The 17,778-nt window shown below is 31.2% G+C and overlaps 1 protein-coding gene across 1 annotated transcript in view; it reads right to left on the bottom strand.

Moving 5' to 3' along the window:
* The window catches only part of LOC148939087 (tyrosine-protein phosphatase Lar-like), a 65,421-nt gene extending 47,894 nt beyond the window's left edge, over positions 1–17,527 (bottom strand). Inside the window, exon 1 of the mRNA XM_089107302.1 lies at positions 17,504–17,527. Within this exon, the coding sequence (XP_088963428.1) occupies positions 17,504–17,527 (24 nt within the window). The remainder of the gene's footprint in view (positions 1–17,503) is intronic.
* Between the last annotated feature and the right edge of the window lie 251 nt (positions 17,528–17,778).

Here is a 17,778-nt window from a genome sequence, read left to right as displayed (position 1 = left end):
GAATTCAAGAAAGAGTTTGTTAGTTGCTTACAATTTGTTCATAATTTCTTGAATGAAATGTCTTGTTTATCCAGGAGGGAAATTCAAGAATGAATTTGCTACTTACTCACAATTTTTTCATAATTTCTTAAATGAAATTTCTGCATTGTGTATCCAAGAGGTGAATTCAAGAAAGAGTTTTTTACTTACTTACATTTTGTTTTCATAATTTCCTTAATTAAATATTCGTATTGTGTATCCAAGAGGTGAATTTAAGAAAGAGTTTGTTACTTACTTACTTACACTTTTTTCATAATGACATATCCAACAACGGATGTTGACAAAGAATTTATTCAATCTGATACTTAGATTTAGTCAATTTTAACCGATATATCTAACAAAGATGTTGATAAAAAAAATTTATTCACTCTGATACCTAGATTTTGTCAATTTTATCCCATGTGTCTGACAATACATGTATGCAAATTCTTTTTCTTCCATCTCCAAAGTTTTAATAGACAGTCTAAACGTTCGATATGCTAGCATACTCTAAAAATAATGAACACATAACAATGTAATGTATAATATATTTTTAATGAAATAATGCCAAGTAGAATATTAATACAAAAATATATTATGATACATTAGTAATATCAATGATCAACTTTGGACATTTTGAATCAGTTCCATAAAATGGTTCACCATCTTCTCTCTTGATGATATAGCTATTGTCTTCTCTTAGTTCGTATTCAGTAGAATAATCATTATTCCATTTTGAGTCATACACAATTTTTACAGGTGTGTTATCAACAGGCTCAATGTGCTTTTCGTCTTTGGTATTATTTGGTTCATTGACTGTTTGATCAATGGTAATAGCGTTTGCTGGTACTTCGTTTTTCATCGATTCATCTTTGTATTCATTAGTGTTATTTTCTGCCAATCCCATTTTTATTTTTCTGGCAATTTCACTGTGTATTACAATATTGTTTCTACACAGGTTACAGCTCCGGCTCGTAGACAAGATATGGTTTATGATATTAGTAGAAGAGTACGCCTTTCTTCTTTTGATCTTCCGTTTAATGCTAATACCCGGAAGCTGAAGATATGGTTTAACACTGGGTAACATGGTACCACAAGTACTAGCAAGACGATGCCCCTCTTCATCAACTACTTTTTTTATGTTGGCATTCTCTGTGAGTGCAATCACCTCCAGAGATCTCAATCTCGCATATCCACCAACATAAAAGTTGAGTTCTTTCGGTGCTCCGAAGGAATTTAATTTCTTAATGTCGTTACAATGGACGCATACGTTTCAGATAGTGCTACCATTTGTACATATTTCATAGTTTAAATACTTCTCCTTGTCAGCATTTAATGCTACAATAACACTATCATGTGAATACACTCTTAAAATGCTTCATCTTCCCTTTTTAATAGATATTAGTAATGTGTTTAACGTTCCACTGCGTAAAAAATACTTATTTAATACATGCAATAAACTAGGGAGTGTCGATAACCAGCCATAGAGTACCAGTGAGAAAGCCGTATCGTGTCTCTGAGCAAGCATAGAGTACAATCGTTAGAGCCGTAAGCATATTTTATGTTGTTTGAAGATACGTAAAAAAGAAATAAAGTTGAATAATTTCGAAGTCCAAAAAAATTTAGTTCATATAAAAAGTTCTACTACAAACAATATTTTCTAATAGTAAAAGTCAAGACTAACATTTCTATATCATTGTCATTTTGAATTTGAGAGGTTACGTGCGTGCGCGCACGTAACCTCGTCTAAATTAACCTTAAAAAATGAAATAAAGCTATGTCGACTTTGCATATTTTATTCAACATATCCGACAATTGATGCAGAAAAAGCATAGTTTGTTACTTACTTACATTTTTTTCCATAATTTCTGGAATTAAATTTCTGTATTGTGCATCCAAATGGGGAATTCAAGAAAGAGTTTGTTACTTACTTGTGATTTTTTCATAATTTCTTGAATAAAGTATCTGTATTGTGTATCCAAGGGGTGACTTCAAGAAAGAGTGTGTTACTTACTTACAAATATTTTCATATTTTATTGAATGAAATGTCTTCTTTGTGTATCCACGAGGTGAATTCAAGAAAGAGTTTGTTACTTACTTACTTACCTACTTACAATTTTTTCATAATGACATAATGACATATCCAACAACGGATGTTGTTAAAGAATTTATTCATTCTGATACCTAGATTTTGTCAATGTTACCTCATGTGTCTGACAATAGATGTATGCAAATTCCTTTTCTCAAATCTCCGATGTTTTAATATACATTCTAAACTGTTGATATGCTAGCTTACTCTAATAATAATGAAAATATAACAATGTAATGCATAATATATTTTTAATGAAACAATGCTATGTAGAATATTAATACAAAATTATATTATGACACATAGTCATACAAACATTCACTCTTAAACATCCAGAAACGACGGTCCCATGATATGGAATAGTTTTTACCATGTCTAATGCATTTATAACGATCAGGTATGACCTTAGGTATCCAGTGCGCGAAAAACCTGACCTCGTCTTCAGGACGATGAAAAACCCCTTCAAATTTAGGACATTTAAATTCTTCTAAATTGAGAAGTGTAATCCTAGGGTCACACTTTTGAATTAAGATTTTATCTGTAGGTACATTAGCTTTTGCATAGGGTGCTTTAACTCAGAAAAAGCTGCAAATTTCACTGACTTCCTCCTGAACATTTCTCAGTTCCTGGCAACTATTATTAAGTGGTGTAATCACTCTATCGTAGAATCGCAGTCTGTTTATACGATGTAATGTAGTGCTCCACAAGCTTTTATCATACTCATACATGTTGTAGTTCACTATCCAATGATAACAGTCAATTTCTCCAAGTTCCATTGACAATAATAAAAATGTACATTCAAATATAACACCACAAGATGATTTTTTCAAACCGATAAATTCTGTGTCATAGAGTCCTATAATCTTGGAAGGTATTAATGTACTTGTTAAGAAGAGAAATACATCATCAAACTTTTATACCTTCGCTCAAGGTCGAATGGAGTTATGGCTAAGGGGGATGACTCCTAAAAGCATCTGAATTAATTTTGGGGGAGGAGTCATAAAACCCTTAGAATTCATTGCGGGGAAGAGTCATAGAACTCTCGGTATCTCTTGCATGCAAATGAAGTCTGGAAATTACATTTTTTTTATAATTTCTATATTGTGTATCCAAGAGGTGAATTCAACAAAGATATTTTGTAATTTTAAGATATGTACAAAAGAAAAAGATAAAAAATAAATAAAGTTGAATAATTTGAATTTTAAAAAAAAATAGTTTGTTTTATGAAAAAAAAATATTGAATTAGAACCATCAGTCCTCATCATTATGAGTATCCAAACTGGACTTAAGTTTCACATTTGAACTAGAGAATTGTATTTTCCATAATTTTTTTACAAGAAACAAGAGTTTACGGTCAAAAAACCCTTATTAGCTAAGATTTTAAGGAAATAGTTTTATTTTTCGATCCAAAAATAGACTTAAGTTTCACATTTGAACCAGAGAATTGTATTTTCCATAATTTTCTTACAAAAAACTAGATTTTACGGTCAAAAACCCTTAATAGCTCAGATTTTACGGAAATAGTGTGTCTGACAATAGATGTACGCAAATTCCTTTTCTTACATCTCTGATGTTTTAATGGACATTCTAAACGCTTGATAAGCTAGCTTACTCTAAAAAATAATGAACACATACCAATGTAATATTTTTAATGAAATAATGATATGTAGAATATTAATAAAAAAATATATTATGATACATTATTAATATCAATGATTAACTTTTGACATTTTGAATCTGTTCCATAAAATAGTTCACCATGTTCTCTCTTGATAATGGAGTTATTGTCTTCTCTTAGTTCGTAATCAGTAGAATAATCATTATTCCATTTTGAATTATACACAATTTTTACTGGTGTCTCATGAACAGGCTCAATATGCTTTTAACAGCCTCTATTTTCTGTCCGTTTTTAAGTTTTGATGTTGCTCCTTACTTTCAGTTGAAGAAACGATATTCCAATTCTTGCATTTCACGACAGAAATTCAAAATGAACTTTGAAAAATTAAGAGAATTTAACTGTGACAAGGTAAAGCACAACAAAACACTACTGAAATATTCCAACTCTTGCGTTTCAACGAAAGAAATCTAAAATGAACTATGAAAATTAACAGAATGTAACTGTGACAAGGTAAAGCACAACAACACACTACTGAAATATTCCAACTCTTGCATTTCACGACAGAAATTAAAAATGAACTTCGTAAAATCAACAGAATGTAACTGTGACAAGGTAAAGCACATCAAGTCACTACTGAAATATTCCAACTCTTGCATTTCACGACAGAAATTCAAAATGAACTTTGAAAAATCATGAGAATGTAGCTGTGACAAGGCAAACCACGACAAGACACTACTGAAATATTCCAACTCTTGCATTTCAATGAAAGAAATTCAAAATGAACAATGAAAATCAACTCTTGCATTCCAACTCTTGCATTTCACGACAGAAATTCAGAATGAACTTCGAATAATCAAGAGAATGTAACTGTGACAAGGTAAAGCACAAAAAGTCACTACTGAAATATTTCAACTCTTGCATTTCACGACAGAAATTCAAAATGAAATTTGAAAAATCATGAGAATGTAGCTGTGACAAGGTAAACCACGACAAGTTACTACTGAAATATTCCAATTCTTGCACTCACGAAAGAAATTCAAAATGAACTTCTAAAAATCAAGATAATTTATCTTTTACAATGTAAATAACAACACCAATATTAATAATTAGTAACACTATTTCTTTAAAAATCAATATATAAAATTTTAAAAATGTAACTAAACATTATTAATATTTTACAATGTAAAGAACAACAACTCTCTACTTAAATATTACAATTCTTGTATTTAACGAAATAAATTCAAAATGAACTTCAAAAAATCACGAGAATTTAACTGTGACAAGGTAAAGCACAACAAAACACTACTGAAATATTCCAACTCTTGCATTTCAATGAAAGAAATTCAAAATGAACTATGAAAATCAACAGAATGTAACTGTGACAAGGTAAAGCACAACAAAACGCTACTGAAATATTCCAAATCTTTCATTTCAATTAAAGAAATTCAAATTGAACTATGAAAATAAAGAGAATGTAACTGTTACAAGGTAAAGCACAACAAAACACTACTGAAATATTCCAACTCTTGCATTTCAATGAAAGAAATTCAAAATGAACTATGAAAATCAAAAGAATGTAACTGTGACAAGTTAAAGCACAACAAAACACTAACTGAAATATTCCAACTCTTGCATTTCACGACAGAAATTCAAAATGAACTTCGAAAAATCAAGAGAATGTAATTGTGACAAGGTAAAGCACAACAAGTCACTACTGAAATATTCCAGCTCTTGCATTTCACGACAGAAATTCAAAATGAACTTTGAAAAATCATGAGAATGTAGCTGTGACAAGGTAAACCACGACAAGACACTACTGAAATATTCCAATTCTCGCATTTCACGAAAGAAATTCAAAATGAACTTTGAAAAATTAAGAGAATGTAACTGTGACAAGGTAGATTACAACAAAACACTACTGAAATATTCCAACTCTTGCATTTCAATGAAAGAAATTCAAAATGAACTATGAAAATCAACAGAATGTAACTGTGACAAGGTAAAGCACAACAAAACACTACTGAAATATTCCAACTCTTGCATTTCACGATAGAAATTCAAAATGAACTTCGAAAAATCAAGAGAATGTAACTGTGACAAGGTAAAGCACAACAAGTCACTACTGAAATATTCCAACTCTTGCATTTCACGACAGAAATTCAAAATGAACTTTAAAAAATCATGAGAATGTAGCTGTGACAATGTAAACCACGACAAGACACTACTGAAATATTCCAATTCTTGAATTTCACGAAAGAAATTCAAAATGAACTTTTAAAAATTAAGAGAATGTAACTGTGACAATGTAAAGCACAACAAAACACTACTGAAATATTCCAACTCTTGCATTTCAATGAAAGAAATTCAAAATGAACTATGAAAATCAACAGAATGTAACTGTGACAAGGTATAGCACAACAAAACACTACAGAAATATTCCAACTCTTGCATTTCAATGAAAGAAATTCAAAATGAACTATGAAAATCAACTCTTGCATTCCAACTCTTGCATTTCACGACAGAAATTCAAAATGAACTTCGAATAATCAAGAGAATGTAACTGTGACAAGGTAAAGCACAAAAAGTCACTACTGAAATATTTCAACTCTTGCATTTCACGACAGAAATTCAAAATGAACTTTGAAAAATCATGAGAATGTAGCTGTGACAAGGTAAACAACGACAAGACACTACTGAAATATTCCAACTCTTGCATTTCACGAAAGAAATTCAAAATGAACTTTGAAAAATTAAGAGAATGTAACTGTGACAATGTAAATCAATACAAAACACTATTTAAATATTCCAACTCTTGCATTTCAAGGAAATAAATAAAAAATTAACTATGAAAATCAAGAGAATGTAACTGTGACAAGGTAAAGCACAACAAAACACTACTGAAATATTCCAACTCTTGCATTTCACGACAGAAATTCAAAATAAACTTCGAAAAATCAAGAGAATGTAACTGTGACAAGGTAAAGCACAACAAGTCACTACTGAAATATTCCAACTCTTGCATTTCAACGAAAGAAATCCAAAATGAACTTTAAAAAATCATGAGAATGTAGCTGTGACAAGGTAAACCACGACAAGACACTACTGAAATATTCCATTTCTTGCATTTCGCGAAAGAAATTCAAAATGAACTTTGAAAAATTAAGAGAATGTAACTGTGACAAGCTAAAGCACAACAAAACACTACTGAAATATTCGAACTCTTGCATTTCACGACAGAAATTCAAAATGAACTTCGAAAAATCAACAGAATGTAACTGTGACAAGGTAAAGCACAAGAAGTCACTACTGAAATATTCCAACTCTCGCATTTCACGATAGAAATTCAAAATGAACTTGGACAAATCATGAGAATGTAGCTGTGACAAGGTAAGCCACGACAAGACACTACTGAAATATTCCAATTCTTGCATTTCACGAAAGAAATTCAAAATGAACTTTGAAAAATTAAGAGAATGTAACTGTGACAAGGTAAAGCACAACAAAACACTACTGAAATATTCCAACTCTTGCATTTCAATGAAAGAAATTCAAAATGAACTATGAAAATCAAGCGAATGTAACTGTGACATGGTAAAGCACAACAACACACTACTGAAATATTCCAACTCTTGCATTTCAATGAAAGAAATTCAAAATGAACTATGAGAATCAACAGAATGTAACTCTGACAAGTTAAAGCACAATGAACATAATGAACAGAAACAAAATGAAAAATCAAGAGAATGTAACTGTGACAAGGTAAAGCACATCAAGTCACTACTGAAATATTCCAACTCTTGCATTTCACGACAGAAATTCAAAATGAACTTTGAAAAATCATGAGAATGTAGCTGTGACAAGGTAAACCACGGCAAAACACTACTGAAATATTCCAATTCTTGCATTTCACGAAAGAAATTCAAAATGAACTTTGAAAAATTAAGAGAATGTAACTGTGACAAGGTAAAGCACAACAAAACACTACTGAAACATTCCAACTCTTGCATTTCAATGAAAGAAATTCAAAATGAACTATGAAAATCAACAGAATGTAACTGTGACAAGGTAAAGCACAACAAAACACTACTGAAATATTCCAACTCTTGCATTTCACAACAGAAATTCAAAATGAACTTCGAAAAATAAAGAGAATGTAACTTTGACAAGGTAAAGCACAACAAGTCACTACTGAAATATTCCAACTCTTGCATTTCAACGAAATAAATCCAAAATGAACTTTGAAAAATCATAAGAATGTAGCTGTGACAAGGTAAACCACGACAAGACACTACTGAAATATTCCAATTCTTGCATTTCGCGAAAGAAATTCAAAATGAACTTCGAAAAATTAAGAGAATGTAACTGTGACAAGGTAAAGCACAACAAAACACTACTGAAATATTCCAACTCTTGCATTTCAATGAAAGAAATTCAAAATGAACTATGAAAATCAACAGAATGCAACTTTGACAAGGTAAAGCACAACAAAACACTACTGAAATATTCCAACTCTCGCATTTCACGACAGAAATTCAAAATGAACTTCGAAAAATCAACACAATGTAACTGTGACAAGGTAAAGCACAACAAGTCACTACTGAAATATTCCAAACTCTTGCATCTCACGACAGAAATTCAAAATGAACTTTGAAAAATCATGAGAATGTAGCTGTGACATGGTAAACCACTACAAGACACTACTTAAATATTCCAATTATTGAACTTAAATACAGATATTAAAAATGAAAATAGAAAAATTAAGAGAATGTAACTGTGACAATGTAAAGCACAACAAAACACTACTGAAATATTAAAACTATTTCATTTCAATTAAAGAAATTCAAAGTGAACTTTTAAAATAAACAGAATGTAGATGTGACAAGGCAAACCACGACAAGACACTACTGAAATATTCCAACTCTTGCATTTCAATGAAAGAAATTCAAAATGAACTATGAAAATCAACTCTTGCATTCCAACTCTTGCATTTCACGACAGAAATTCAAAATGAACTTCGAAAAATCAAGAGAATGTAACTGTGACAAGGTAAAGCACAACAAGTCAATACTGAAATATTTCAACTCTTGCATTTCACGACAGAAATTCAAAATTAACTTTGAAAAATCATGAGAATGTAGTTGTGACAAGGTAAACCACGACAAGACACTACTGAAATATTCCAATTCTTGCATTTCACGAAAGAAATTCAAAATGAACTTTGAAAAATTAAGAGAATGTAACTGTGACAAGGTAAAGCACAACAAAACACTACTGAAATATTCCAACTCTTGCATTTCAATGAAAGAAATTCAAAATGAACTATGAAAATCAACAGAATTTAACTGTGACAAGGTAATTCACAACAAAACATTACTAAAATATTCCATCTCTTGAATTTCAAGATAGAAATTCAAAATGAACTTCTAAAAATCAAGAGAATGTAACTCTGACAAGGTAAAGCACAACAAACACTACTGAAATACTCCAACTCTTGCATTTCAATGAAAGAAATACAAAATGAAATAAGAAAATCAACAGAATCTAACTGTGACAAGGTAAAGCACAACAAAACACTACTAAAATATTCCAACTCTTGCATTTCAATGAAAGAAATTCAAAATGAACTATGAAAATCAACAGAATGTAACTGTGACAAGGTAAAGCACAACAAAACACTACTGAAATATTCCAACTCTTGCATTTAAATGAAAGAAATTCAAAATGAACTATGAAAATCAACATAATGTAACTGTGACAAGTTAAAGCACAACAAAACACTACTGAAATATTCAAACTCTTGCATTTCACGAAAGAAATTCAAAATGAACATATTAAAATCAAGAGAATGTAACTGTGACAAGGTAAAGCACAACAAGTGACTACTGAAATATTCCAGCTCTTGCATTTCACGACAGAAATTCAAAATGAACTTTGAAAAATCATGAGAATGTAGCTGTGACAAGGTAAACCCCGACAAGACACTACTGAAATATTCCAATTCTTGCATTTCACGAAAGAAATTTAAAATGAACTTTGAAAAATTAAGAGAATGTAACTGTGACAAGGTAGAGCACAACAAAACACTACTGAAATATTCCAACTCTTGCATTTCAATGAATGAAATTCAAAATTAAATATGAAAATCAACAGAATGTAACTGTTACAATGTAAAGCACAACAAAACACTACTGAAGTATTCCAACTCTTGAATTTCACGACAGAAATTCAAAATGAACTTCGAAAAATCAAGAGAATGTAACTGTGACAAGGTAAAGCACAACAAGTCACTACTGAAATATTCCAACTCTTGCATTTCACGACAGAAATTCAAAATGAACTTTGAAAAATCATGAGAATGTAGCTGTGACAAGGTAAACCAAGACAAGACGGTACTGAAAAATTCCAATTCTTTCATTTCACGAAAGAAATTCAAAACGAACTTTAAAAAATTAAGAGATTGTAACTGTGACAAGGTAAATCACAGCAAAACACTACTGAAATATTCCAACTCTTGCATTTCAATGAAAGAAATTCAAAATTAACTATTAAAATCAACAGAATGTAACTGTGACAAGGTAAAGCACAACAAAACACTACAGAAATATTCCAACTCTTGCATTTCAATTTAAGAAATTCAAAATGAACTATGAAAATCAACTCTTGCATTCCAACTCTTGCATTTCACGACAGAAATTCAAAATGAACTTCGAATAATCAAGAGAATGTAACTGTGACAAGGTAAAGCACAAAAAGTCACTACTGAAATATTCCAACTCTTGCATTTCACGAAAGAAATTCAAAATGAACTTTGAAAAATCATGAGAATGTATCTGTGACAAGGTAAACCACGACAAGGCACTACTGAAATATTCCAAATCTTGCATTTCACTACAGAAATAAAAAATTAACTTTGAAAAATCATGAGAATGTAGATGTGACAAGGTAAACCCCTACAAGACACTAATGAAATATTCCAACTCTTGCATTTCATGAAGGAAATTTGAAATGAACTTTGGAAAAACATGAGAATGTAACTGTGACAAGGTAGAGCACAACAAAACACTACTGAAATATTCCAACTCTTGCATTTCAATGAAAGAAATTCAAAATGAACTATGAAAATCAACCGAATGTAACTGTGACATGGTAAAGCACAACAAAACACTACTGAAATATTCCAACTCTTGCATTTCAATGAAAGAAATTCAAAATGAACTATGAGAATCAACAGAATGTAACTCTGACAAGTTAAAGCACAATGAACATAATGAACAGAAACAAAATGAAAAATCAAGAGAATGTAACTGTGACAAGGTAAAGCACAACAAGTCACTACTGAAATATTCCAACTCTTGCATTTCACGAAAGAAATTAAAAATGAACTTTGAAAAATCATGAGAATGTAGCTGTGACAAGGTAAACCACGGCAAGACACTACTGAAATATTCCAATTCTTGCATTTCACGAAAGAAATTCAAAATGAACTTTGAAAAATTAAGAGAATGTAAGTGTGACAAGGTAAAGCACAACAAAACACTACTGAAACATTCCAACTCTTGCATTTCAATGAAAGAAATTCAAAATGAACTATGAAAATCAACAGAATGTAACTGTGACAAGGTAAAGCACAACAAAACACTACTGAAATATTCCAACTCTTGCATTTCACAACAGGAATTCAAAATGAACTTCGAAAAATCAAGAGAATGTAACTTTGACAAGGTAAAGCACAACAAGTCACTACTGAAATATTCCAACTCTTGCATTTCAACGAAATAAATCCAAAATGAACTTTGAAAAATCATAAGAATGTAGCTGTGACAAGGTAAACCACGACAAGACACTACTGAAATATTCCAATTCTTGCATTTCGCGAAAGAAATTCAAAATGAACTTCGAAAAATTAAGAGAATGTAACTGTGACAAGGTAAAGCACAACAAAACACTACTGAAATATTCCAACTCTTGCATTTCAATGAAATAAATTCAAAATGAACTATGAAAATCAACAGAATGCAACTTTGACAAGGTAAAGCACAACAAAACACTACTGAAATATTCCAACTCTCGCATTTCACGACAGAAATTCAAAATGAACTTCGAAAAATCAACACAATGTAACTGTGACAAGGTAAAGCACAACAAGACACTACTGAAATATTCCAAACTCTTGCATCTCACGACAGAAATTCAAAATGAACTTTGAAAAATCATGAGAATGTAGCTGTGACAAGGTAAACAACGACAAGACACTACTGAAATATTCAAATTCTTGCATTTCACGAAAGAAATTCAAAATGAACTTTGAAAAATTAAGAGAATGTAACTGTGACAAGGTAAAGCACAACAAAACACTACTGAAATATTCCAACTCTTGCATTTCAATGAAAGAAATTCAAAATGAACTATGAAAATCAACAGAATGTAACTGTGACAAGGTAAAGCACAACAAAACACTACTGAAATAGTCCAACTCTTGCATTTCAATGAAAGAAATTCAAAATGAACTATGAAAATCAACTCTTGCATTCCAACTCTTGCATTTCACGACAGAAATTCAGAATGAACTTCGAAAAATCAAGAGAATGTAACTGTGACAAGGTAAAGCACAACAAGTCACTACTGAAATATTTCAACTCTTGCATTTCACGACAGAAATTCAAAATGAACTTTGAAAAATCATGAGAATGTAGTTGTGACAAGGTAAACCACGACAAGACACTACTGAAATATTCCAATTCTTGCATTTCACGAAAGAAATTCAAAATGAACTTTGAAAAATTAAGAGAATGTAACTGTGACAAGGTAAAGCACAACAAAACACTACTGAAATATTCCAACTCTTGCATTTCAATGAAAGAAATTCAAAATGAACTATGAAAATCAACAGAATGTAACTGTGACAAGGTAAAGCACAACAAAACACTTCTGAAATATTCCAACTCTTGCATTTCACGACAGAAATTCAAAATTAACTTCTAATAATCAAGAGAATGTAACTGTGACAAGGTAAAGCACAACAAAACACTACTGAAATATTCCAACTCTTGCATGTCAGTGAAAGAAATTCAAAATGAACTATGAAAATTAACAGAATGTAACTGTGACAAGGTAAAGCACAACAAAACACTACTGAAATATTCCAACTCTTGCATTTCAATGAAAGAAATTCAAAATGAACTATGAAAATCAACAGAATGTAACTGTGACAAGGTAAAGCACAACAAAACACTACTGAAATATTCCAACTCTTGCATTTCAATGAAATAAATTAAAAATTAACTATTAAAATCAACATAATGTAACTGTTACAAGTTAATGCACAACAACACAATACTTAAATATTCAAACTCTTGCATTTCACGAAATTAATTAAAAATTAACTTCGAAAAATCAAGAGAATGTAACTGTGACAAGGTAAAGCACAACAAGTCACTACTGAAATATTCCAACTCTTGCATTTCACGACAGAAATTCAAAATGAACTTTGAAAAATCATGAGAATGTAGCTGTGACAAGGTAAACCCCGACAAGACACTACTGAAATATTCCAATTCTTGCATTTCACGAAAGAAATTTAAAATGAACTTTGAAAAATTAAGAGAATGTAACTGTGACAAGGTAGAGCACAACAAAACACTACTTAAATATTCCAACTCTAGCATTTCAATTAAAGAAATTAAAAATTAACTATGAAAATCAACAGAATGTAACAGTGACAAGGTAAAGCACAACAAAACACTACTGAAGTATTCCAACTATTGAATTTCACGACAAAAATTCAAAATGAACTTCCAAAAATCAAGAGAATGTAACTGTGGCAAGGTAAAGCACAACAAGTCACTACTGAAATATTCCAACTCTTGTATTTCACGACAGAAATTCAAAATGAACTTTGAAAAATCATGAGAATGTAGCTGTGACAAGGTAAACCACGACAAGACACTACTGAAATATTCCAATTCTTGCATTTCACGAAAGAAATTCAAAATGAACTTTAAAAAATTAAGAGATTGTAACTGTGACAAGGTAAATCACAGCAAAACACTACTGAAATATTCCAACTCTTGCATTTCAATGAAAGAAATTCAAAATGAACTATGAAAATCAACAGAATGTAACTGTGACAAGGTAAAGCACAACAAAACACTACAGAAATATTCCAACTCTTGCATTTCAATTTAAGAAATTCAAAATGAACTATGAAAATCAACTCTTGCATTCCAACTCTTGCATTTCACGACAGAAATTCAAAAAGAACTTCGAATAATCAAGAGAATGTAACTGTGACAAGGTAAAGCACAAAAAGTCACTACTGAAATATTTCAACTCTTGCATTTCACGACAGAAATTCAAAATGAACTTTGAAAAATCATGAGAATGTAGCTGTGACAATTTAAAGCACTACAAGACACTACTGAAATATTCCAACTTTTGCACTTCTATACAGAAATACACAATTAAAAAAGAAAAATTAAGACAATTTTACTGGGGCAAGGTAAAGCACAACAATACACTCCTGAAATATTCCAACTCTTGCATTTCAATGAGAGAAATTCAAAATGAACTATGAAAATCAACAGAATGCAACTGTGACAAGGTAAAGCACAACAAAACACTACTGACATATTCCAACTCTTGCATTTCAAGAAAGAAATTCAAAATGAACTTCGACAAATCAAGAGAATGTACCTGTGACAAGGTAAAGCACAACAAAACACTACTGAAATATTCCAACTCTTGCATTTCAATGAAAGAAATTCAAAATGAACTATGAAAATCAACAGAATGTAACTGTGACAAGGTAAAGCACAACAAAACACTACTGAAATATTCCAACTCTTGCATTTCAATGAAAGAAATTCAAAATGAACTATGAAAATCAACAGAATGTAACTGTGACAAGGTAAAGCACAACAAAACACTACTGAAATATTCCAACTCTTGCATTTCAATTAACGAAATTAAAAATTAAATATGAAAATCAACAGAATGTAACTGTGACAAGTTAAAGCACAACAAAACACTACTGAAATATTCCAACTTTTGCATTTCACGACAGAAATTCAAAATGAACTTCGAAGAATCAAGAGAATGTAACTGTGACAAGGTAAAGCACAACAAGTCACTACTGAAATATTCCAACTCTTGCATTTCACGACAGAAATTCAAAATGAACTTTGAAAAATCATGAGAATGTAGCTGTGACAAGGTAAACCCCGACAAGACACTACTGAAATATTCCAATTCTTGCATTTCACGAAACAAACTCAAAATGAACATTGAAAAATTAAGAGAATGTAACTGTGACAAGGTAAAGCACAACAAAACACTACTTAAATATTCCAACTCTTGCATTTCAATGAAAAAAATTCAAAATGAACTATGAAAATCAACAAAATGTAACTGTGACAAGGTAAAGCACAACAAAACACTACTGAAATATTCCGACTCTTGCATTTCACGACAGAAATTCAAAATGAACTTCGAAAAATCAAGAGAATGTAACTGTGACAAGGTAAAGCACAACAAGTCACTACTGAAATATTCCAACTCTTGCATTTCACGAAACAAATTCAAAATGAAGTTGGAAAAATCATGAGAATGTAACCGTGACAAGGTAAACCACGACAATACACTACTGAAATATTCCAATTCTTGCATTTCACGAAATAAATTCAAAATGAACTATGAAAATCAACAGAATGTAACTGTGACAAGGTAAAGCACAACAAAACACTACTGAAATATTTCAACTCTTGCATTTCAATGAAAGAAATTCAAAATGAACTATGAAAATCAACAGAATGTAACTGTGACAAGTTAAAGCACAACAACACACTACTGAAATATTCAAACTCTTGCATTTCACGACAGAAAATCAAAATGAACTTCGAAAAATCAAGAGAATGTAACTGTGACAAGGTAAAGCACAACAAATCACCACTGAAATATTCCAACTCTTGCATTTCACGACAGAAATTCAAAATGAACTTTGAAAAATCATGAGAATGTAGCTGTGACAAGGTAAACCACGACAAGACACTACTGAAATATTCCAATTCTTGCATTTCACGAAAGAAATTCAAAATGAACTTTGAAAAATTAAGAGAATGTAACTGTGACAAGGTAAAGCACAACAAAACACTACTGAAATATTCCAACTCTTGCATTTCAATGAAAGAAATTCAAAATGAACTATGAAAATCAACAGAATGTAACTGTGACAAGGTAAAGCACAACAAAACACTACTGAAATATTCCAACTCTTGCATTTAAATGAAAGAAATTCAAAATGAACTATGAAAATCAACAGAATGTAACTGTGACAAGGTAAAGCACAACAAAACACTACTGAAATATTCAAACTCTTGCATTTCAATGAAAGAAATTCAAAATGAACTATGAAAATCAACAGAATGTAACTGTGACATGTTAAAACACAACAAAACACTACTGAAATATTCCAACTCTTGCATTTCACGACAGAAATTCAAAATGAACTTCGAAAAATCAAGAGAATGTAACTGTGACAAGGTAAAGCACAACAAGTCACTACTGAAATATTCCAGCTCTTGCATTTCACGACAGAAATTCAAAAAGAACTTTGAAAAATCATGAGAATGTAACTGTGACAAGGTAAAGCACAACAAAACACTACTGAAATATTCCAACTCTTGCATTTCAATGAAAGAAATTCAAAATGAACTATGAAAATCAACAGAATGTAACTGTGACAAGGGAAAGCACAACAATACACTACTGAAGTATTCCAACACTTGTATTTCACGACAGAAATTCAAAATTAACTTCCAAAAATCAAGAGAATGTAATTGTGGCAAGGTAAAGCACAACAAGTCACTACTGAAATAGTCCAACTCTAGCATTTCACGACAGAAATTCAAAATGAACTTTGAAAAATCATGAGAATGTAGCTGTGACAAGGTAAACCACGACAAGACACTACTGAAATATTCCAATTCTTGCATTTCACGAAAGAAATTCAAAATGAACTTTGAAAAATTAAGAGAATGTAACTGTGACAAGGTAAAGCACAACAAACCACTACTGACATATTCCAACTCTTGCATTTCAATGAAACAAATTCAAAATGAGCTATGAAAATCAACAGAATGTAACTATGACACTGTGTGTCAGTTGTATGACTAAGCATGTAAGTTCAATAAATCTATTGTCTTTTTATATGTGTTTATTTCATTTATATGTCTGCGTCTAGTCCGATAATAGGTAACTAGTTCGCAAGTCTCCAAGGTAAATGCTCCCAAAGGAATCTGATCTCAAGATGGCTCAAGAAAGAAGAAGCCACATTTGTATGTCTACATATTCAATTTTCTCTCATTAATTGAGAGCGGCGCTAGCCTAGTTGACACAATCTCCAGCACTATAAGCGGCGCTATCGGAGAAATTTCTATCGCCACAAAAAATAAACCTTTTATCGCTAAAAATAATAAGTTTTTACATTACTACAAAATATAATTAATTTCTACCGCTACACTACTCAGTAATGTAAGAACTTGAAATAAGTACCTGTATTTTGAAGATTGCTTATAATTTGAATTGATTGGATACTTGTGTATTAAAAAAAAAATATTATCTGAGTTAATAATCATAAATGGAATAAGGTGTGTTTACAGACTAGTTTTTGAATTGCCAAGTTGGTTAGTTTGGAATAAATTAACATTTGTACTGTATTGTCTCATGACTGAGTAAGACCTGTTACGCGCGAGCAGCTTATTTGTTTATCCAGTGGCGGTTACAAGTTTATTCTGAATATAAACCATTCTTAACTGTGATTTTGATTTTTGATCGACTGTTCAAATTATATTTATTCGTATCAATTTGGTACATTTAACCCGAAGAGGAATTGCTGCTGACCTATTGGCCTAAATTTCGAGTCGTTTTTGGAGCGTAGTTCGAGATTGGGGGTAGGAGTCGTTCTTTGAGCGTTGTTAGGGGTTGGTGTTTGCCGTGCCCTTGTAACGGCTAACGCTTAATGCACGTTGGCAGTTCCGTGGATAAATATTTGTTGCCT

The sequence above is a fragment of the Artemia sp. Qi Xiang Cuo genome, unplaced genomic scaffold (assembly GCF_049724085.1).
Source record: "Artemia sp. Qi Xiang Cuo unplaced genomic scaffold, ASM4972408v1 HiC_scaffold_22, whole genome shotgun sequence".
NCBI classification, from domain to species: domain Eukaryota; kingdom Metazoa; phylum Arthropoda; class Branchiopoda; order Anostraca; family Artemiidae; genus Artemia; species Artemia sp. Qi Xiang Cuo.
The sequence above is the reverse complement of the archived record's forward strand: the minus strand, read 5'-3'. Positions and strand labels throughout refer to the sequence as shown.